This window comes from Limulus polyphemus, unplaced genomic scaffold, assembly GCF_000517525.1.
Source record: "Limulus polyphemus unplaced genomic scaffold, Limulus_polyphemus-2.1.2 Scaffold4136, whole genome shotgun sequence".
NCBI classification, from domain to species: Eukaryota; Metazoa; Arthropoda; class Merostomata; order Xiphosura; family Limulidae; genus Limulus; species Limulus polyphemus.
The window spans coordinates 810-26,177 of record NW_013669746.1 but is presented as its reverse complement, the minus strand read 5'-3'; the positions used below and the strand labels follow the sequence as shown (position 1 = coordinate 26,177).

The 25,368-nt window shown below is 30.9% G+C and overlaps 1 protein-coding gene across 2 annotated transcripts in view; it reads left to right on the top strand.

Moving 5' to 3' along the window:
* The window catches only part of LOC111088621 (juxtaposed with another zinc finger protein 1-like), a 42,333-nt gene extending 17,272 nt beyond the window's left edge, over window positions 1–25,061 (top strand). The window contains exons 4-7 of one of the 2 annotated variants that reach the window (XM_022399276.1): window positions 125–221; window positions 4,115–4,243; window positions 11,679–12,303; window positions 24,372–25,061. In XM_022399276.1, the coding sequence (XP_022254984.1) occupies window positions 125–221; window positions 4,115–4,243; window positions 11,679–12,303; window positions 24,372–24,401 (881 nt within the window). In that variant the 3' untranslated portion in view covers window positions 24,402–25,061. Of the gene's footprint in view, window positions 1–124; window positions 222–4,114; window positions 4,244–11,678; window positions 15,160–24,371 lie in introns of those variants that run through there. The other variant, XM_022399275.1, reaches the window with a different exon arrangement.
* Window positions 25,062–25,368: the final 307 nt, after the last annotated feature.

Here is a 25,368-nt window from a genome sequence, read left to right as displayed (position 1 = left end):
CTATTAGGACCAGTTTACTTCTGATTAATTGTCTCATCAAACCATTGATGATTATATGCTGTTGTTTAATTTTGATGATTTAAAAAAAAAAAGTATGATCAACAGACCATTGCTTTCTGTTCAGGGAGCGAGGTTGATGATGAAGATATGATGAGTGGCTCAGAAGATAGCAATGACTCGTGGGCCAATCAGGATGAATTTCTATCTGAATTCATTCTCAGGTATTGAAATATCAATAGTTCAAATTACAGCTTTTGTTGTTAGTTAATATGATTTTTTTCAGATTGTTTTTTGTATTAACTATTCATGAATAATTAATAATTAACTGATCTGTGAATGGGTACCATTTTGTGAGTGTCATGGATTAATCACATGTAAGCATTTACCTACATTGCATGATGCATAAGCTTTCATAAATGACTTACTACATATAGGCTTTAGCAACTTTTACCATAAATGTGATATATCATTTTGAAAAGGTTTCTTCTAATGCAAAAAAAAAAAAAATTTATATCTGTATATTTGGTATTTTTAGATACATCTGCATGTGTAATGGTATTAGTTGTGAGGGAAACTTTAAAATGATACAGTTTAAAATTTAACTTTTTTTTTGGAGTTACTAGTCTTCATGATCTTTTGTCAGTGCAAATACAAACTAATGTCTTAGATAGCTTTGTAAGATATTGTTTTTGTATCTGGAATAAAGACAGTATTTTAAAAGGTTTTGATAATATTTTCAGGATAAGGCAACAGTATGTTGCTATAGTTGGAAAGCATTGCTTTAAAGGACAGCATCATTCAGTTACTAATACTACTAACAGAATAATGAGCAAGTCAGTTTTACCAATGCGATTTTACTTTTGTTGCATTAAACTCCAATAGTCATATATTTTGAAAGATATAGAAATAAGAATAAACTGAAATCAAGACAAATCTTTTTTCACACGTGGACACATCTATCAAATCTTATTTAATGTATTACCAGTTATCTATTATGATTTTTGATTATTCAGAAATGGTATGAGAAATAAATGACTGAAGGTTAATGAAGTGAAGATGACTAAGGAGGAAAAGGATATCAAGAGAAAAATAACCTTACAATTTTCATGAAAGACCCTTAGCAAACTCGTGACCCTCAGATTGCGAGTCGAGCGCCTTAACCACCTGGCCATGTCATTAAGAAGTATGCAAAAGGCAATATATTTAAAAGAAAACTAAAGTCATGAAATACAGATTGAATAAAGTAAAGATGTTAAGGTTTTTCATGCATATCTGTAATATGCATAAAACTTTGTATACTGCTTAACATGTTAATATTGCAAGTTATGCCATTTAAACTTTTAACTAAGAAAGTTTAAGGGTAGCAAATCATGTTATAAATTAAAAAAATTATTGAAGAATTGGAAAATTAAAATGTTAATTTAGATAGATAGATGTAATTATCATTACATTTGAGGTAATGCACATAGCTTGAGTCTCACATTGAATCAACTATAAGTTTATGGACTTAAAACGCTAACACCCAGGGTTCATTTCCCCACGATGGGCACTGAGCCTATTGGATAGCATTGTGCTAAAATTACAAACACATATATTGAAATTATCACTGCCTTTTTATTAAGTTCACTTGATCTTCGTAGGAAACATTCACACTGGCACCATAACAAGAGAAATGGCAAATATGGTTACTAACTTGAACCGTAGAATTGTTTTTCAGGCACAAATACTATATAAGATTCTAAGTGTGTTCTTCTCAGCAATAGCGTTTATAACTTAGAATAAGGAATACTAACTTAATACTTTTTCCACTCACAGTTGTAACTATGTTTATGGATAATTTTAATGTACAGTACTTAAAGTACAAGTACATTTTCAAATATACTTGTTTAAAATGTGGATGTTTTGTGACTTGTATACTTAAATTTAGTTCCAGTAATTTCTTTTTTTTCTCCTTAACCCAATTTATTCTTTATTATATATTTTAACTTGGCTTTACGTTTGAAAGCCCTCAGCCGAAAGAACTATGGTATTTTCACTAAGATTTTTGAAAATAAAAACACTATATATCACTCGGTTATAAGTTAGTCTATGTTAAGACACCTGAAAATACAAAGAAATTATTAAAATATATATAAGGAAATAGAAATATTGTCGATATGTAGTTAGCAAACCTGGTTAGTGTTTACATAACATTTTACATATATTTCACATTTTAATTGGATATTGTTCATTAAAATAAGGTTAAAATTTAAAAGTAAAAGCATGTATGAACTTAAAACTTGTTTATTTTCAGATATACAAAGTACAATATTTATGGTTACAATGTTTCAACAGGCTAACCTGGCATCATCAGATAACTGATGATGCCAATTTAACCTGGTAAACCATTGTAACCATAAATATTATACTCTAGATATCTGACGATAAACAAGTTTTAAATTTTACATAACAGGATACTTCCTTTAGTTATACGTGTATGAACTTATTTTACAAGTTAGATTCATCACAAAAAAGAAACAGAAACTAGCTGTAGAAATGTGTACATCAATGTAAAATAATGTTTATATATTACTTTTAAAGGTTTCATTAGTTATATTTATAAGTAAGTGTAAAAGAAAGGAAATCTAGCTTGGTATCAACATTTGATTTTTTTTTATTTAAATTATGTAAAATCTGATCCCAGAAATTATATCTTTATTTATATAAACATCTTTTTGACTATTGATATTGATTATAAGGAGTAAGATGACAAAGATTAAGTTTAGCTTCATATTCTGATTACATGAATAGGCACTTCCTAAGTTTATCATATTTCTTAAATGTTTTGTCATGAAGTAGTACAGTTACCATTGAAATCTTTAATGCTTAAGTGTACTTTACTTTAAACTTACAAAATTTAAGATAACATATGTTTGTCAAAGTATTCTAAATGTTAAGCATACTTTTGATATGTGTTGTTGTTTTACATACATGGGGAATTACTATTGGCAATCTCTCAGAACTGCTTTACCCATGTAGTCTCCCTCTATGGGCTGTTTATTTGAAATAATTATTTTTTTAACATGTCCAATAAACTTTGATTTGTACTTCTTTTTTGTAATAAAAAGTTTAAAATTGATATGGGTCTTGAGCTAAATTATCAAAATACTTTTGCATGTTACGTACCAAGAGCTTTAAGAATACTGGTTGAGTAACATTTTATTTTGGGGTGGAAATTTTATTCTCAGTATAAATGTTTTTAAATATATTCCACAGTTTTGAACTTTTGCCACAAGCTTTACTTTTAAGCTACATGTAGTATTATAAGTTTCAATTTTCAGTGATTTTATCAGATTTGATAGGCTTAGACAATTTTGTAGGAACTCTGTGGGAGGAATTTCTAATGGAATATTTTAATCAAACAATCAGGGTTTCTTCTAGGTTCTCAAACATGACTATCTTTGTGAAGAAATCACCCTTAATTTTGTGAAAAATAGCATATAAGATTAAACAACTGATTTTTTTATCCTTTGAAAACTTAAGTACTTGTATTACAATCAATAAAATTTTATGACTGAAACTTAAAAGAAATCTACACCCATTCTTTGAAAATTTCACATTTGTGAAAAGAGTTTACAGTTTATCAATCTGTATGAAGACCACTTATTGGTCTTTCTAGGCTTACTTAGAGATCTGGCTATATTCAAAGTTTATTTGATAAAATTTGCAAGAAAACCATGCAAGATGATTATAGCTAAGTTTGAATTGTTGTAGATATTTAGATATTAACAAATGTGTTGAGGAAAGAGTTGGTATTTAACTTAAATTTGATGTGGCTACATCTAAACCAAAAATAACATGAAACAGATTTTAATCATTTCTTTGCATTTTCAGATATCTTGATGTAAACTAACTTATCATTAAGTGACATGTACGTGTAATCAGATCCTTAGGTATAATGCATTTCTAAAACCATCATTTGAAGTAACATATATATATTTGAATAGGGTTTACTCCAAAATTTAAAGTTTTTGTTATCATTATGGATTATATGGTAACAAAAAAAATTCTACAGTGTTGTAATCAAAGTATAGTTTTTAGTTTATATATTTAATGTGAAGATTGTACTACACAGGATGATTGGTTCAGCAAACTCAAGTGAGGGCAGACCATTTGCTTGTCCTGTTACTGGATGTAAGAAACGGTATAAGAATCTCAATGGTATAAAATACCATGCAAAGAATGGACACAAGAAAGAAGCAAAGTAAGTGGTTAAATAGCTTAAAAAGCATATCCTTAAAATAAGACTCTCTTTGTGAAGAAATTGCCCTTTACTTGTATCGCTAGAAACTGGGTTTTTACACCCGTGGTAGGCAGAGCACAGATTGCCCATTGTGTAGCTTTGTGCTTAACTACAAACAAACAAACAGTCACACTTAATTTTGTTAAAAATAACATATGAAATGAAACAAATGTTTTTTTATCCTTTGAAAACTTAAGTACTTATATTACAATTAATAAAATTTTATGACTGAAAAATAAAAGAAATCTGCACCCATTCTTTGAAAATGTTACATTTGTGAAAAGAATTTACAGTGTATCAATCTGTATGAAGACCATAAAATATTTCATTACACTTTTTATATGGTGATATCACTAAAGGTTTAACACATTATTGGTTTCTAATTTAAGTTGGCATATTTCCCTTTGCCCCAATATACATCTCTTTTCTCATTTTGTCCCTAGAGTAACTTCCTAGTTTTTTGCACTCTTTCTCTTCTTGGTAATTTAATGCTTTTCTAATTTTCTTTTCCCGATTGTACATGCACATTGCTATTGTGTCTCAAGAATGGCTTAGAGCATTGTCATTCTTCACTCAGCAACATACCACTTTTGTTTCTTTGTGTGCAGGGTAGTTATAAAGTCAGTATGGTACTTTAAGCAGTTAGGAAGTTAAACTGTGAAACTTTTTGATGAGTAGTTGTAATTTGTTCATTGTTATAAAGTCGATATGGGTATTTTAAACAGTTAGAAAGGCAAACTGTGAAACTTTTAAGCAAGTAATTTGTTCATTGTTTTAAAGTCAGTATGGGTATTTGAAACAATTAGGAAGGTAAACTGTGAAACTTGGATACCATTAGTTTGTGTGTGGTTATATAGTTAATATAGGTATTTTAAACAGTTAGGAAGGCAAACTTTTTGTGTAAATGCATAGGGAATCATGGGAAGTGTATTCCACTGGTTTCTGGAAATGATGCATGAACTAGGCTGGTATATATATGTGCAGGATGGAATATGTAACTGTTACTAAGTCTTTCGCAGTGGAAGGAACAACACATTGTTAAATTTGGAACAACAGATCATGCTGGGGGAGCTGTACCATCAAAATGGCTGGAGTGTAAACTGAAACAATCCTGGACATGTTGTTGTAGGAAAACACAAGATATAGATCAGGCACAACTTTTTTCATTCAATAGATTGGTTAAAAAGGTCTCATCATACCACTTCCAACATGCTTCCTTACCTTTATTCCATTGCTAGCTACTAATTATGGGTATTTCTGAAAATGTAGATCTATCATTATAACTCAACAATCATATCTCAACCAAACGATGCCATCATGATAGAGATTCTGACAAGGTACCTTACTTCTGGTCACATACATAGCTATTCTCATTTGGTGCTGCCTTCTACTTGCAAAAAAAATGTCGCATACCTGAAGCCTTTCACTTCCAAGCACCACTCGATTCACATGGTTTAACTGATTCTCGCATGCAAGTTATCATGCGACAAACCTCCACCAATAGTAGTGCAATACACCCACATGACTCATGTGACTCCCTCTATGCTATTCTACATAAGTATCACTTTACGTTTGGCAGTGCTCATGTTCTGACGTTTAGTTTGTGCTCTCTTCGAGTGTTTTTTTTTTTTTCGTATCTTCATACTAATTTCTCTTAACAAGTTTACTCATTATTATATAATAGTGATATTTCTAACTTCTTCCGAAGTGGAATTATTTTATATTTATACCAAGTTACGAAACTTATTACTTCATTATAAATTTTTTTTCTACTTTTTGCTTCTTTCTGTCAACACAGTTGTGTTTGGTTATTCATTTTGTATGAATTCCAAATCCTAAGTTACTACTTTGGAGGTTATATCTTCTATCAGCACATTTACACAGGCTTCAAGTGATGGTCCTCAACTGGGAAGTTATCAGCTTTACTTCGTCGGGAGATTAATCATCCAATGAGCTGACCTTCATCAAGCCTTGACTCAAGTTTGGGGCCCACACATTTTGAAATATGGTCTGCTGACTTTGGAAAGATAAGGCGTTATACTGTTATGGTTTTTGAATATTTTTACTGTTAATATTATTATCAGTAGTTACTATTTCATACGTATGTTATTGTCAATACACACTTAATTTTACAGTATAACATCTGTTTCATTTTTGTTATTATTTATATTTTATCCTTCATATTAACTTTGTTTGGGTGGACTCCTGGAGCCAGAGTCTGCACAAACTCCTCCTTCCGATATTGTACGTATTATTGTTAGGTTAGGATTTTTCAATTAGAGCTTAGTGATATACTTTGTCCTGCACTGTTCAATTAGGCTTAACAAGTGTCTTTTATGTTAGGTTTACCTATAGTTCATCTTACGGATAAATCGATAATTAGGTTAAATATCTTGTTTTCTTCAACACATAACATCTTATACATATGTTTATTTCACTACACACATGAATGCAATCCACGACTGAAAGAAACTGAAAGTATTTTGAGCACTGTAAAAATGTCAACGAGATTGTTTTGGCACCTGTGTCGATTATGCTCTCTAATACTCTTGGAGCAGGAACAGCGTGTCACACGACTTTACAGTTAATTTCAATAATGCTTTTTTTTTCTAAATTCTACTCATTTTCATTTTACATTATAAATAACAATAAACTTATAAGAATTTTAACAAAAGTTCATAACCCTTGGAGATTTCATATCTAAACTAGATGCCAGAGAGAGGTAGCCATAACCTTGAAACTCCGGGTGAAAAAATAGCATAACATTAGACTAATATGACCAGACATCCTGATTTTGGTGGGACAGTCCTATTTTTGAGCTGCCTGTCCCACTGCCCCCCCCCCCAGAAGCTTTAGGGGGGACGCAAGAATGTCCCACTTTGGGAGATAATGAACTTAAATGTTCCGTATTATAAAAATTAATACCGGTAAGCACTACTGTGCTATGACTGCACATGAGATTTATCCTGTCCTTGTACATTATCCTTCATTTTCATATATTAACATTCAAATACATAGATAATAATATAATACTTATTGAGGATGCTATAATATAAAATTAGCTTGTTTATTGTCCCATAAAACATCATTAGGTATTAGCCATTGACCTTCATACTATGAAATCATTGAAATATCGTATGTTAGTGTTCAGTACATAGTAATATTGTTATAACTGACAAAACAATATGAAGTTAGTTTGCTTAATCTTGGGATATGTGCTGAATGTCCTAAACATTATTGACAATTTATTTTCAACTCTGTTATGTCTTGAATTTTTGCAGCTTATATCAGTCTATATACAGTTATTACTGTAACATTTCACTTACAGACACCTTATCATTATATCAATATCGTGAACAAAATTTTGTATTGTTTTCAGACAATTTGGTTAAATAACTTTTATTTTTAGGTTAATTATACAGGGGCTCTGCTAGAGGGGGTGGCTAGTCACCCCTATAAACAAAAGATAGAAAATGTTTATGCTTCTTTTAACATTCTATTATGTTCCTTGATTCACTACTTAACATCTCATGCCATTTTTCTGCAGAAATATCTATTTATGTCATTTGTTTACTACCTTTCAAAGGCTTATTCCCTGAATTTCTCTAGCTTTATGCAAATAAATAAATACAAAAAATATTGAAAATTTTGATAGTCAAGCAGCTAGCCCCCTCCCCCAACAAAATCCTGGTGGAGTGGCTGGTTATATCTATGAAAAATATGATCATTTACTAGTGTATAGCTCATCAAAAGTGATTAAGCAAGTACTAACAACCCCACCCCATAGTATACCCTAACCTCACATTTCTTAGCTAACTGAAATAAATTTTGCGAAATCAAACTTGACCAATAAAGAGGCAGAAAAGTGCAGTCGAGGCAGTCAAACGTTGGTAAATTCCTTTGTGAGTCAAACAAAATTAAGAGCATTCATGAAATGAATTCATGGCATATTCATAGAATAATTTTTGGTAAAAATTAGTTAGATTAACAACTAATAAATTAAAAAGCCAGTGCATTTTAGTAACACTACGTTCCAACAATGGCATTTATGTCATGTTGCTTAGCAACAAAAGTATAACCTAATATTGTTGTTAATCTATGTACTGAAAGTTTTAAATGAAATGTATAGACAACAAAACTGGAAAAATATTTGTTGGTTTCTTAATTTAGAGTCTCCGTTGGTTAAAGAGGTTTGTTGTTTATTTAAAATGTTAATGATATAGCAGAAAATAGCTTAATTCAGAAACGATTTAAGTTTAAAATTGAATTTATATTTTTCCTTTCAGGGTAAATTTTATGCTTGACTGTTGGCTAGGTTATCCCACACTACATGTTTACTTTAGGTTTATCATACCAACACTCACTACACTTTATAAGGTTTTACAACACCCCCACCCGTGGGCCCCTTGCACCTCCTTCACTAAAATCATAGAGGGTAGACAGTAATTGAACTATTCTATCTGGAGAAATATATTTTGGCTTTTATGACTCCTCCTATTTCAAGAAATCAAGTGTGACTTGACATGTACTGGCTTTTATATAGGTTAGATTTTTCAGGAGCCTGTCCCATGTTTTGACCAGGATCACTCTCTGTGGCAAGTGGTGCTTGTCCAGGTATACTTCAGTCACTTAGAATTGTACTAAAACCAGCACTGTAAGGCCATGTTGACTTCACTTTCATAACTTTCATGGCTACAAAATGCATACTGTTCATTATAATCACATAAACTGGAGATGAGGTATTCCACAAGATTGCTCGTAGGTTATTTCTCACGATATCTTTGCTTCATAAATATGCTTGTTCCAGACTGTACTAACTCATGGATTTTATGGGTAATGCTAAAGGGGATTACTGCCCATAGGGTTTCATGGTTTACCACATTTGCTCCCTCACCGTTTCTTCCAGTGGAGTAAGAGAGACCTTACCACTTTCCAGTTCCAAGCCGTTGAGGTGGTGGACCATGGAGGTATCCACCTGAATGAGGGATACACGATATAAACAATGAAGATTCCAATCAGTTGAGAGTAGGGTGGTGGTGGTCCGCTGGTGTAGATGATGAGATGTTCTCCAAATGGATGCTCCATCTCTGCACGGGTTTCTCCGAGGGGATGTTGTAGCTTTGGAGTGTGCTGTCAAATGATTGGAATCCCTCATCCTACCCCCACATAGATTTGGTTCTCAGGGTTGAGTTTTGGATTTAAAGTTGAACCAATCAACATGATGTACTCACACATGTAGTGTACCAACATAAATGCAGTTCACCCCTTCTATTGAGATTTCTCATCCTACCTCCACATGGATATCAGTTCCCAGCAGTTGGGTTTTGTATTTAGAGCTGAACCAATCAACGTAGGTCCTCACACATGTTCAGGGTGTCCCTGGTCCCTCAATCAATTTACCTCGAGTGCACTACCCCAATGTTGTGGGTCACAGTGGGTGCAATTGTTGGTTGCTTCACTTCTTCATCTTGCACTACCCCCTCGATGTCTTTCTGCCGAGGACGTTAGTTCCGGTCTGTTTGATTTGAGTGGGATATATATGTATGTTATTTCACTCTTTTAACATGTGCCCTGTTTTCAGATTGGTGGTGGTATTTCTCCGTCCGGTCGGCTGAACTTGAGGTGAAGACAGTATGATCCTCTTTCGTACCCCTGCCTGGATGTCGGTTCCCAGTGGTCAAGGTTTGGATGCAGTTGACTTGCTGGCTACGGTCCATCATGCCTTAGCCGCCCTACACTTTGGGACACATCCCTTATTATACCCACATTCTGTTCACCAGGGAGATTGAAATTATATTATATTGTAGTTAGGATCACTGTCCAACTGTTTTCTCTCCCATTGGGATGTGTTCCTCACAATTTTTCCTCCGGATCTGTCACACCTTTTCCACATCTGGGCAAAGAGTATATCTGGTACAGAAGTGGTGCAGTCTCCCATGTATAATCCTCTTATTAGAGGGTTCACTTGTTAGGGTGTCCTTCTGATGCTTCTACTTTCTCTCTTGTACTAGTTCGTCCACCTATTCAATGTGGGATTCTAGCTATGTATATAAGTGGAAGTAAGGTACCTTGTCGGAACTTATAATTTTCCTACATTGAAAATGTAGTATTTCCGACAGGTACTTCCTTTTGCTCACACTTCCCACCTTTTCTCCCCATTATCAACCAGTGCTTATGTTTCTGCCTAAACTAGAAGTGATAGTTAGGTGGAATAGCAGAGGGAGTCACGTGAGTTACGAAGCACTACTATTGGTTGAAGTTTTGTTGCATGATAATTTGTATGCAAGAATTAGTTAAATCATGTAATTCGAAGGTTGCATGGAAGTGAAAAGCTTGTGGCGTGCAAAAAAATTTTGGCAAATAGAGGGCAGCACTGAACAAGAATTGCTATATACGCGAGTATAAGTAAGTACCTGTCAGAAATACATTTTCAGCGAATGAAAATTATAACTTTGGTTGATTTCTATCAAGATGTTATGTATTACAGTATTCAACACCATTGTCAGGATGAATGTAGTAACCACAATTAATGATGGCTACATTGAACAGTTGCTCTAGTGTCACCCCTAGTGGTCATTTTGAGAAACTAGTGTAATGCACTTTATTGTGATTTCTTAAGCATGTGTGCAAAATATTTCACCTGTATGTGTTACGTGGTACAATCAACAAACTATTTCCAATACTAATGACTTTATAATCACCCTGTACGTTATTTCACTGTATCATGGTAAGAAGTCTTCATTTAGCAACACAATACTTTTTAATTTCTATTACCATTATGAACTTTAATGCCACTATACAGTATTGTTTCTATATAGCCCACATATCATATTTATGGTCTAGTATGCATATGTGTCACCAAACAATTTTTATAGCAGAGTAGGTTGTGTTGCACTCTTTTTTTGTTTTGTTCTTTGTTAAATATTATATGAAATCTGGATAACCTCGCTATGGTCTGTCTTGCACATGTATCATTGTGTTTGTTGCATAATCCTGTTATAAGCTTCATTTAGAAACCTTACTCGCTCCCATTACATTTTATTTTTATAATCTAAGTGATGAGATCATAATGAATTTTATAAAGAATTTCACTTTTAAAAGATTCGCATACTAAAGGCTGTTTTTCATGGTTTCTAGTTGCACACAAACACATAAACACTGTGCTGTGGTTTAATATAAATGAATTTTATACATACTCAATAGAGATTTTAACAAAAATAATGATTAGTCTCATTTTCATAATAATATTTCATTCATCTTCTTAGAAAGGCATTTGTACGGTAGTTTGTAAGAATAGTCCATGATTACGTTTGACTCATCTGTGAAGAGAGAGTATATGTGCGTGTGTGTGTATTATTGTATTTTATATGTTTATTTGTCATCTTCTCTATCTCAGACCTAAGAAGATTTACAAGTGCCAATGTGGTAAAACATACATGACATCCCAGGGTTTGAAAAACCACAGTTTAATGCATCATACAGGCTTATCGACTACGTCCACAGTTTCTCCTCTCACAAAGGAAAGATCCCTAACAGCAATGGTCAACAGCCCTGCCACCCTAGCTCTACTAACCCAAGGTCAGTCAGTCCAAGCAGCCACAGTAATTACACAAAGTCATGTACTTCAAAGCATCAACACTATAACAGGTGCAAGTTCAAAGGTCAAACAAATTGTCCAGTCTGCCCAGCATCCTACCGGTCAAGAAACTTCTCCAGCAGCAAGTCCACAGAAAGCATTGATCCTTCATCAGTGTTTAAGAAATGGAGAGGTACATGCAGGTAATGAAATTAAGAAGGATTGTGCTAATTTGGTAGTTCAAAGGAAAGCAGACAGCACAACTGGATTTGCAATGATTTGTGAGGCAATTCGTCCTAACCACACCCCAGCTATATCCAACATGACAGAATCTGTAACTTCTTCCATCAGTCCTACAGAAACTCCCCAGGATCAGCCTGAAAGAAGTATTACACCACTTCTGCAGATGGTGGGAGAGACTCGGCCACATACGCCAGACAATTCTGTTAGTAAACAACATACTTTAGCTTTACATAGCAACTTGCCTCCTACCCCTCAGACTCCTTCCATGTCCTTACCCACTATAAAGCTTCCTCCTATTTCCCCAACTCTTCAGCAACATTTACTTAGTCCTATAACCCCTATGAAAAGTAACCAGTCTTCTGTACAAAGTCCTGCTACAGGCTAACTGAAATCAAATATGCCACATAGAAGTACGTTACATTGTTTTTTTTGAAGTTGATATGCTGTTGAGTGATGACCAAAATGCATGTCACGTATACATCGTAAAAAACAGTGTATCAGAATCTGTAGCTGTTGGAATGTAGTGTCAGAATTTGAGAAAGATATTACATACGTTTATGCTAAAAGCTGGTGTTGTATTAAAAGCAATCCATAATTGTGAATAGTTGATCGTATTAGTATGTGCTTACATTCTATGACTAACGTACCATGCTCATTTAGAACTGCATTTTGAAACATCTCTAACTTTTTATGTTAGAAAACAATATTGAAATTATCAGTAGATGAATCATTCTTCACTTGCCCTTTTCTTTGGAAGGATTTTTCTTTTCATTATTTAGAAGATTTGCTTAATGATGGGTCAGAGCTCATGGTACACTGCCAGTATGGGAAGAAACGCAAATACTCGTATATGTTCATTACTTCTGATTTCAATACTTGAATACACTGCCAATAAAATGAGTTTTGCATATATTCCTGCATATCTGGGGTTCTTATAATAAGTGTAGCTCTCATCCTTTCAAGTGTAGTTTTTGTCCCAATATCTTTGTATGAAGATATTTATTTATGGTTTTCATCTGATAACAAATGAAGTAATATATTCCAATTATTGGATGAAGAATTATTTTTTTTAATGTTGCTAAGACCCACCTTTGGCTACCTCATTGGAAGTGAAAAATTATATATCATTATTTTTGTGACATGTTGTGATTAATTTTGTTTTCTCTTAAACCACAGAAATTAAATCTTTTTTGAAGATTGTAGGTAGTAAGTTAGGAAGTGCAAGCATTACGTAAGTTTTTAAGTAACTAATTTCATAACATATTAATAAAGATTTTTACTTGTAAAAAGATATTTAGAAGAAATTTGGAAACATTAAGGAGAAATTGTGTTTTTCCCATTTCTTTCTAAATAATGCTAATTTCAATTATTGGTATTGACAGATGAGACAATATGTGATACTTGTGTTTCATAACTATTTTTCGTAAGGATGGGAGCACCAACATTATTAACATTAAGATAAATACTTGATCTGAAAGAATATGTGCATAACATGCCAAACTGTTCAAAAGAATACGTGTATGAACATGATTAATACATAAATTTATCATATAAGAGGCTTAATAAAGCTTTCCTGGATACCCTGGCTTGAGCCAAGTTGTTTAACTTGAAAAACGAACTACTGACAAGTTGATACTATCTTTATGATAATATAAATGTTAATGTATTTATGAAACATTTATTAATACTAGGAAGTGAGTAACCCTCGTAATTATTGTGGTTCCTTAAATTATCCAAGAAATTTGCATTTTTTAGACAAACATGTACGAAAGTGAAGTAGACAAGAGTTGTCCTAGTGGTTAGCATGCTGAACTGTGAACTTATATCCAGCTAACACATGATGTTTTTACAATGTTGCTGAATAGTTGTGCATTAGTAAAATCCATTAATATATATATATGTGTGTATATATATTCACCATTAATGTGTAACAGTGCGACAACATTGTCACAATATATAATGCATGATGTTAGTGAAATCCCACTTTTTGACTAGAGTTAGCACTGAGTGCTGTTGACTAGCTGCCTTCCATCTAGTCTGTCAGTTTGAAATTAAGAATGGCTAATGTAGATATCCCTTGTGTTGCTTTGCATAAGTATCAAATGAACAAAAATTTAATCAACTTAGAATTATTAGTTTAGAGAAATGTTATTGGAAAGGGTAAGTGAAAAATTTTTCACAAATATTCTATTCCTGATTTTAAGGAATGAAAGCCTATTATTACCAGTTAAGTAGCGACAGATAGTTTGCTTTACTGAATTATGAATAAACTACAAACTATGATATTAACTTGTGTGTAATATCTTTACAAATATAATGACATTTTGTTGAAATTATGGTTTAGGTTGGAATAGTTATAAATTTACAGTTGTTATTGCTTTTTATTTTTGTTTTAAAATTAGTATTTTTCATGTATTTTAGTCAAGATAATGTTCCTTTTTTAAATGGTTATTACTAATGAGAGAACATATTACCACTAGAGTCTATCAATATGAACAAAATCTAGAAAAACAACTACATTAAATGTGAATCAAGCATGAAACTTATTTTTTATTGTTTTTTTTTTATATAACCTAGTCTTTATAGTTTAGTGTTTTTTGCTCAAGATATACTTTTTTGTTAATCTTTTAGATAACCCAGATAGTATACTTGTGTATTCCAGCTAACGAATCATAATAATATTATAGTGAATGAAGATAGAATATTTAAAATGATTGTGTATGACTAAACAAGATTAAAATTTACTGAGTACAGCATAAAAACAACTACTTTCGTACATTCACATGTTAAATTTATTAATGTTTCTATAAAAAAATAATTAATTGGTATTAGTATTTTGGTAAAATATTTCAGTGATTTACCATTTTGTTAATTTGCCAAAAAAACTGTAAAAGAAATAAAAATGTAAGGCAAGTGTTTCATAAGTGTATTCTATTGAGGCATTTTAACAAAATTGTGTTGGTAAAAATCTCAATCCTAATGATATGAAATTATTTTTAATGTTTAGATAAAACGTTTTTTTATTGTATAATATTTATACAAAAAAAAATGTCTTAAACTGTAACTAAATATTGCATTTTTAGTGAATTATTTCAGGTTAAGCAACTTCTGCATATTAAAGGTTTGTTTCAAAATTGTTAGCTGACTCAATACATGTATGTTTGTTTGTAAGCAGTTGCACTCAGAAATGACTAACTTTATTGCTTGTGATGTTAGAAAGAACAAACAAATACTTGTAGTTAAGGGTAATCTTACTTACTCTGAACAAACTCTAGATAAACTTAGCAAGTATTTTCCAGTTTCAGAAGGTAACATTTCATTTGTGGCAAACACTTCAAAAGATTTTTTTTTTAATGAAGGTGTGATATTGATACATTTTTGTCACTTATTGTAAAAATACGTTTTGATTAGCTTCTCTTGTCAGACTAAATGATGTTCAGAAATAATGTTGTAGAATGTTGATTGCTTTCACAGTTTTTATCTTTCACATTTCCGTTAGTACTTAAAGAATTAATAAATTCTCAGGATTCCCAGCTTACCTGTATTATAAACATTTAGCTAAGGTTGTGCACCTGATTTTTAAATAATTGTGAAAGTGTGGTAGAAGAAAGATAACATTTACACATGCCTTTTTATGTCATACATAGTATCTAGTTTACATATTTTAGAACTATATATTTTTAATGTATTGTCCATTTTATTTTGTGGGAAAACATTTTGAAATATGAATTAAGATGTATAACAATCGTACTACCAGAACTTTCCTGTGATCAGAATGCATAGAAAAGAACAGGTAACATTTTAAACTCATAATAACTATAACTGATCATCAGAGTAAATATTTTTTCCTCACATTTTGCTGCATCAGGTTTATCGAGAATATAACTACCATACCATATGCAAGAGTTGAAATTAACATTCTACAACAGTTTAAAATCATGGAATAAACTACAATAAGAAAAAAAAAAAACAGACTCGTATAATGCATACAAGTGCCAACAGTAACAGTCCACCAAGGGAGTGACATCTAAGAGTCACATAGAATGCTGATTGTAGTTTGTTTTCATTTATAACTAGTTGCAACTTTGAATTCTGTGTTGTGTATGTGTTGTTCAAAACCTCATATTAGACAGGTTTTTGTTATCAGGTAGAAGCATAATCAGAAACAAATGTTTTTGATATATCTTTGAATCTTTGTATGTACATCAAAATGAAAGGAAGCATTTTTCTTGCCAATCTAAAAGATGGAAAATAAAACTTACAGATTTTTTTTTTATGTTAAAATGGAAAAAACCATCACACATATAAATAAACACAAAGAGATGCTAAAATAATTCTAAATACCAAAACCTGTAAAAATATTGAATGAAAAATGACAAGGTTTCAGTAAACGTAATTCTGTGTTGTATGGTTGTATAAATACTGTTTTATAAAGCCATAAAGCTTAATGTTAATGTAGAACACTACTTTTCTTTCCTATTTTCCAATGTAGCACAGTATCGTACAGACTGCTACAGTCAACCCCAGGGAATACATACCCTAATTAACAAAAAATTTGCATCATACATTATGCCTCCACAGAGAAATTAAGGTTGATAAGCCAAAATATTCCCAATCTTGCTATTAATATTTATATATTTTACATGTTATTGTAACAAGATAACTGAGTTAGCTTCATTATTGCAAAAAGAAAGAAAAACATGACTTGTGGTGCTATATATATATATATATATATAATAAATAGTGATGTTTAAATACAATTAGTAAGTATTTGGCATCATTTTCCACATAGATAGTAATTATGATACATGTGATAGAATATATATGTTATCTAACATTACTCTATATTCAGTGCCATAACTCTCATGATTTCGCTTATCTCGTAAGTTACTTGAAACATTATTAGGTGATCTATTAAAATGTCAGTATTATGTGAAAACATTCATATTCAGATACATAAAGGTGCAGAGTTCAGAAAAAAATAACGTAGAAGAAATAGATTCATTTAATTGCTTTTATGTGCACTCTTCATTAGGCTAAAAATGTGTATAAAAAAAAAAAACGTTAATTCATGTTTTCTCCAAGAGTCTCAACCAAAGACTTGGATAGATGATTTCCTAGTAATCTGTTACAGAATACATTCAGTCCTTGTCGTATATAGAAACTTCGTTTGTGTTTTTAAAACAAAATCTGTCTTAATCGTTTAGAAGTTCTAAGGTAGCATTGAGTATCAGAATGATGAATGAATTTACATTTTTTGTGATAACAAAAGCATGAACTACTATAATAAATCACATATCAAAAGACTAATTTAATTTAAAAATTATGTCTCCCAATTAATAGAATTACACATTCCACCCAGACGAAATTAATCAAAAGCTTTAATTCCTCATTACTTATCAATCAGTAAGGAAATCACCAGTAGCAGTTGGAAAACTTCGTGCCTAAGAGAATTCCGATGGTAGGTTAATGCCTGTGTTAATTTCATCGCTGTGATAAAACTAATAAATACGTATGTATATGACCATAAGTTCAACACTTTTAAGTTGTTCATTATAATAATGCATTCCTTAAAACTGCAGAAAATACTTATTATTTTAGAATGTAATATAACTAAAATCTAGAAGGGAGGAAAGAGTTAAAGTGAGAGATAAGAGACAACTTTCTCAATATGTGAGGCCTAGAATTTGCAATCTTTCTTTGAATTAATCTATTTTGGGAGAAATGTAGAATATAAATTTATGTTCTAGAATTACTGTTTAAAGCTATTTTATTGTTATTGGCTCAACTCAATCAGTGCAGTGCAAGCACTTTTAGGAACGACTGACTGGCTTCTGTTCTAAAATACAACAAAAACAGTTAATATATTGTTTGTGAAAGATAACAGGATTTTGAATTTGTATACCTTAAATATAAATTTAAGGATTTTTTTAGTATTTAGATTAAGAAAGATTTAAAAATCATTTTGCCAAATAGTATTTCCCATATCTTTTAATTCTTTAGGATTTTTTTTTTTTGTTAAACCTTGTTTAAACTTTGACATTTATATGTAAGCTAGGGCCAACTAACTTTAATATAAAAATACATCTGTATTTTTTAAGTTTTCCAGCATATTCTTATAATTCCAATGAGTGTGTTCATAGGCGATTAAAGTTTGATATGAATCATTATATACGACTCAATATATTTGAAATCAGTATACATAAACTTATACAGGTGCTTCATAATCTAACAGTGTTTTTGTAGTTGAGTAATTCTCAAGGTGTAATGTTTTATTTATCGAGTTATTATTATTTATCTAAAATCCTAAGAAATGGATACATCAATATTCTGATTTCATACCATTCATAAAATTGTGTTGCATGTTTCCAAAGAAACACTTGCATACAGGAATATCATCCAAAATAAATGTATTCTTAATAAGTACATCTGCAATGATAGTTCTAGTATATTAAAAATCTGTGTATTAAAATAATCAGTGTCACTGTAGTAAGATAATCTTCAGACTCTGTTATTGTTTTATACTTTCTCTTAATAAGTAGCTTTTTTCATGAATCATTTAATGACTGTTGTCTTCATATCTAACACTTAACCTTTTAAAAGAGATACAAAAACTATCACTGTTTTGTGGTTTGGATTTTATTTCATATAGAAATACTTATCAAGAATTAATTTATGTCCAATTCAGTAGCTAGAGGGTTTTTTCAGTGTTTATTATTTTTCTAATACATTTGCTTAAAACTGTTAATTTTTTTACTGGGTGATCAAAACTATACATGAAACTACATTATATGTATAAGTTATCTCTGAAAGACTGTCGCTCATCAGTTTTTGGTTTATTTGAGAATATAATTGTAATTAGGTAAAAATGCATGTATGATTTGATGTTCATATAGCGCACAGACTTTTTTGTCAGCTAGAAGTTTCCATCTTTAGTTTTTCCTATTCTGTTTTGTATGATTATAAAATGAACATACTAACTTTCTAAGTTTGGATAATACAATCATAGTTTTATTTAATGAGCATTTAGAATTTAATGAACTCATAAAAACTAAAAAAGAACCCTAGAATATTTATTGGATTCAAGAAATATAAAAAAGTGAATATAACATTTAAATTAATGCACAAATAAACATTTATATTGCACAATATTCGTTGTTTAGTTACCCAATAATTGTATGAGTATTCATACTACAATATACAAGTAATTTTCGAAATATTGATCTTACTTTATAAAAAAGCCTTTGTTTGTCTAGCTTTATTTATATTTGATCCAACAGTATTAGTTCAATTAATTTCTATACCACATCAAAATAATTGGATTAAGTAACATATATGTGGGTAAAGTACTTGAATTTGTGCTTATATCTTTCTTGAATTTTCATTAGTTTGACATAAGAAACAGTGAATTAAGGAACCCATTATCATCAGAAAAATTAACTTCAGAATAAGATGTTTAGGATAATAAACCCAAACCCTGTGATTAGCAGAGAGAAAACTGTAGCCAAATACTAAATAAAGATGAGAAATTGGATGAGTAAATGAAAGAATAGGCAAGGAGAAGGAAGATTTAAATGGTGCATGTTAGTTTAATGGTGGATGTGACTGTAGAAAGATTAGATGCTTATTTTATAAAAATATAAGAATAATCAAAACAATTGGTTTATAGCAGGAAATTGAAGAAAAATACATATTCATACTAGATTAGGGTAGAAGGAACATAAAAGTCATTCAAGGAGAAGTACATTGATAAATATAAGATAAGTTAAGAACAGAAGGAAGAAAATAAATATTGGTAGATAGTATAGAAATTGAAGGATGTAGGTATATATAGATGATCAATGCAAGATTGTTTGATATTAAAGAGATTGAAAATGTGTGATAGAGTAAGGAGATAAAAAATAGAGAAGATAGTCTTATCGGTAGTAGAATACATGAAAGTTTAAGGGAAGAATTGTTAGTTAGTAGACAGAGTGAAAAATATATTTCTGTAATAAACAGTAGAAGGAAGTGAAGATGGGGTGATATTAGAGATTTAAAAATGTTGACTAAGAATACGTAGATCAATATAAAGATTTAGATTAGGGTAGTTTAGGTATAAAAAAATTTAAACGTGTATAATAAAATAAGGATTGAAAGCTAGAAGAAAGATTTACATATGCTTGATAAATGATACTGTAAAATAAACAGAAAAGAATTTTCAAATACAAAAAGTTGAGTAATGGTTGATAAAGAGAAGAACAAGAGGAAGGATTTAGAGAAGTGAAAGCTGCAAAGGAATTTTTATGTCATCTTATGGTAATATATGGAAAGTAAGTGCATATTCATGATTTACCAGTGGGAAAGCCATTATATTAAACTTCCACGTAGATATTAATATAACATTTTAGGGGTGAAAAGCCCCTGCCTGTATTTACAGTTTTAATATGCCAATTGTTTTTGTTTTACTACGAGCACTACATCTATGTCAGTGCCAAAGTATATACAAGCTTATTTCACAAACAACATCGTACACAGTTTCTTAATCTCTTACATTACTTGTAAAATTACATTTTCAAAATTTCAAGCACTTAAACTTACTATTGAATAATTCATTTTAGACATGCTTTAGCATATAAACATCTTTTCAAGAGAAGTTAGATAATAACAACAATGTATTCTCCATAATACTACATTAGATAACCATAAAACTTTAATGCAGAGACAAATGTCTTTTACCATACTGAAGAAAATTTCCAATGCAAGGTATTAAGCAATACAGAGAAAACAGTGCAATGTTAAATGATTTATTAACCCTAAATTTAAAAATTATGTCATAATTTCCAATTCAACAGTTTAATAACTTAACATATATTTTTATGACATTTTTGCAAAATGTACTGTGTATTCATTTGGTTTTTAAATTTTACTGTTTTGTATTGCCAATTGAAAAAACAAAATGCTTTCATCAGAAACTAGGATTAACATATTTTTATATAGTTTATCATAATTATCCTTTTTCGTTTTTGAAAAAAAAAACTTATACATGCACATTTAAATGCTCCTTCAAAATCTGTTTCACCTATTATTTTTTTAACTTTTATTTGTAAAAACAATTCTTTTATTCTACATGTTTGTATGACATATATGCTTAGAATTTATTGCAACTTTCATGCCTCTTTTCTCTGAAATGATAAAAATTTCATTGTTCCAGAAATATAGTGGGTAAATTTCTTGCATATCATAGTAATGACCAGAGATAAGTAATAAAATTGAGTCTATATTCCTAGTATTAAGTTTCTTTTAACTCCCTCTGTGTGGTATAAAGGAGCTATTCATGGCAAACGGGTAATACTTATAAGTATTTTCTTAATACGTGTTGTGAAGAAATTTAGTTCCTTCTCTCCAATATGATAGTGTGCCTAGCTGATTTATAAATTGAATACTTGTAAGTATGAACCTCTAATATGTAATAGCCAAAACTAGTTGTCTTTAGAATATGTTGTAGGAATTATTGTATATATTTGTATGTAAGTTCTTTATTATGAAGAAGGAAAAAAATAAAGAAAATGGTTAAGATGCACCAAAGTGTATTTTAGGACTATTTGAAAGTGAGTACTTTTGTGCTTAAATGTATTTTGTGACACTTTCATTTATTATGTTGGGTGGAAATTTAAAAAAATGGTTCTTAATTGTTGAGTTACAAAATCATTATAACTGGAAATGGAGCTTTTGAAAATACAAGTATTTTTAGATAATTTAAAAAATGATAGAACTGACAGGTTTAGTTCCCTTCTAACTTCTACTGATGTGGTTGTATGAGATTTTTGGGTGGAGGATGTAAAACATTTTTCCTCATTTGATATTATTACAATATAGCTTTAATGTTTTGTATGTTTTTTTATTATGGTTTTTGTGTTGTGGTACAAAAAGAAACGGGGAATCATATGTACAAAATAAAAATGTGACAGAACAATTAACAGGATTCCCTAGATAATTCAGACAAACAAATGCACCTTTGTTGTAAACTGTATGATCTGATGAAAAGCACTAGCTCAAAACGTCATTCTTTTTTAAATATAAATTGGAAAATATACAAAAACTTTGCAATTGTTCAACCTATTAATTAATTTTAAATGTTTCTCTTGTCAGTTTTCACTTCTTTCAGAAACTTTAAAACATTTTTGTGTCAGTTCAAGTAGTTCAGTTCTATAATATCGCTACTGAAAGTTTCAGGTGAATGGAAACTCTAGATTACATTGTTAAGCAACCATATGATCCAGATAAACTTACCAAATTATGTTCTGTTGGGTTATGTACAGGGCCAGATTAAGGAAACAAAGGGCCTGGAGCCAAGCTAGAAGAAAAAAAAAGGATTCTCATGCAAGTTTATGACAATCTGCATATGATTGAAGTAAACCAAAAATGCTTGTAGTCAAAAACAGCCAGACATTATACTGTATACAGAGGACACGTTTTTCTCGAGTGCTATTAACGGGAGAAGTGCTTATATATTTTAACACTAAGGTAATGGTTCAAACAACTTCCAAGCTTGTTAATATTTAGGTGCATTAAAAAATGTAACGTGTCCCAAATATTTTGAATGGCTTGGGATCATGACTTTCTAGCAGCCATGGTTTCTTGTTCTTACAACCCTACACTTAATCTGGCCCTGGTTATGTATAAGAAAAACTGTAGTTTTTTTCTTATTGTGAATTTACGAAAACTATATTTTGTCAGTGAACTCGTAATATAAAATATAAACAAGTGTTTGCATTTTATGGTTTAAAAAATTAGTATGTTTTCCAGTACATTACACAATTTTGTATTTTCATTTAAAAGATTTGTTGTGAGCGTGACGTTTATGAAAGTTTTTTTTTTATGTTGATTTGGTTAAATCATATATGAAAGTGTGCTTTGATATGCGAGTCACCCTGTAAGTTAAGTTTATTTTTATGAACCAAAATATAATCAAAAATCCATACTTTGAAGTACTCGTACTCGGTATTGATATACTTAAAATGTGTTTGATACTTGATAAGTGTTGCTAAACATTTGCGATTTTTCCTTGAAGGTTTTGTGTCATAATTGTGTTTTCTTCTGTCTCGTAACATACAATTCATTAGTGTAACCAACTAAAGCCATACTAAAGTATGATAAACTCTTGGAATTAGGTTCTTCCATTTTATATTTTGGAAACACAGAAAGAAGAAATATATAAATTGTCAAAAGGTTCAAATGGTTTGGTAAAAAAAATCTTTACATAGTTCCTTGATAGTATCTGCAGAGTGTTTGCCAACCTGTAAAGTAAATTTGTTTAGTTTGTGTAATATTGAATTTATTATAAAGCTTTAAGATGTTTATCACTCTTAATGTCCTTTAAAAATTACCTTATCTTTATATAGATATAATAAATAGTAACAGTTAAAATATGTGAACTTTGGCCTGATCATGCAGTTTATATTATCAACTGTTAAGTAAATCACAGGCTTTTTCTCAGCATGATTCTCACAAGATGTTCTTAATTACTCTTTAAGAGAGCATTACGTGTTTTATTTCTCCAGGAGAAGTTATTCATTGTTATCCTTCTGTGCTGTGTAAAAATTTGTAAACAAAGCATTACTGCTGCTCATTGCTGTTGTTTCTTTTCTCTCTCTCTCTCCATTTTTTTTACTTTTTTTTGCTGTGAAATTATGGTATTTTTACAAAGTGTAAACCAATTTAACTTTGTTATTTTTACCGTAACAATGGTGTTTCATCCTATATGCACTCAGTATTTAAAAATTACAATCTTGTCATTGTGTAAAAGTATTATTTCTTTTTAGTGTGACAATTTGAAATCAGTGTCTGTGTGGAAAATGGTGGTTTAATTAATAAAATATTATTTTTTGTGTGAAAATGTATTTAGGGTGATTTTCTTATATAGTCTGGGATGATTGTGGCAGGTTTGAAACAATTTCTGAAACTAAAACTGGTATATTTTTCATTTCCAAGAATTCTTTAGACATTTTTGAAAATTTCATTCTGTAAGTGGTCAAATATGAATGGAATATTAGTTGTAAACATTTTTGTTGAAACGTTTATGCAAGTTTTTGCCTCAAGAAAATTTGGTCATGGGTATCTCCCAAAAACGAAAACAGTCTCTTTGAATCAAGTGTATAAGCTGGACAAGTTTTGAACAAACAAGCAAAATCTTTATTTAAACGATAAAAATAATACTAGCATGTGTACCAACAATGGATAAGTCAACAGTCCTTCTTCCCTTTAGTTTGTGTTGCTTTCTTTCTCTAGAGACCAAATTCTTTAACACTGAACATGTAGATCTTCCAGAAAAGAGCAGATCCTTCCTGCTGGTTATGCTGATCCATAATGTAAACTTGCATTGTTTATCCAGTAGACAGTGACATCTCATGGTCATTGTTCCCTGACAGTCAACTGTCATATTCAGTCAACATCATAATCAAGCAACTACAACAAAATAATGTTATCAGCTCTCTAGACCACATGTTGTCACCATGATAGTGTGGAACTAAACAACAAATAAGTTTTAAAAACATTCTGTATTACTATAGAAAGTTAGAAAAGTCTGATGTGCCTGCATATCATGGCCCTCCAAGAATTGTGTCAGGATCAAGAATTTCTCTACAAGTATCACTCTGAACTAGGCAGTTGTTGTCCATTTAATCTTTGTTTTTTTCATTGTGAATACTCTGATTAAATCTTTTATGAAAGAAAATATTTTCTCTGTGCGACAGCCAGTGTGGTCCCCTAATTTTACAGACTTGCAGCATTAAAATCTGGGGTTCAACTCCCCACCGTGAACAGAGTGCATGTAGCACGTTGTTTAGCTTTACAGTAAAACAAACAAATGGTCAGTGTGTTTGGACAGTACTGTAGCAAGTGTCATCAGCAAAGAAATATGTAATTGTGATTTCAATATATTAAAATATATTCCAATTCTTAAACAGCTAGGTCTTGTTGTCTTTCCTGAGAATATAGTATTGTTTGTGACATTTGAAACAAAAAACCATTATCCAAATACTATTGAAGGCTCTTTCTGTGTCAAGAAGACAGTCAATTGTGAAATAATTTTTATTCAAACTATCCCAAAATTGTTTTTGTGAGCCAGATTAAATTATCTGTGGTTTGTTTGAGTAACCTATTATTCATTTTGAATTTCAACTAGTTTGTTAGTCATTTCCAGTACAGTGGGTAGGTTGTTGGTGAGATAATTTTAAAAGGACTTTTCCTAGGCAACTGGTGAGGCTAATAGTTCAGTATCTTTCCA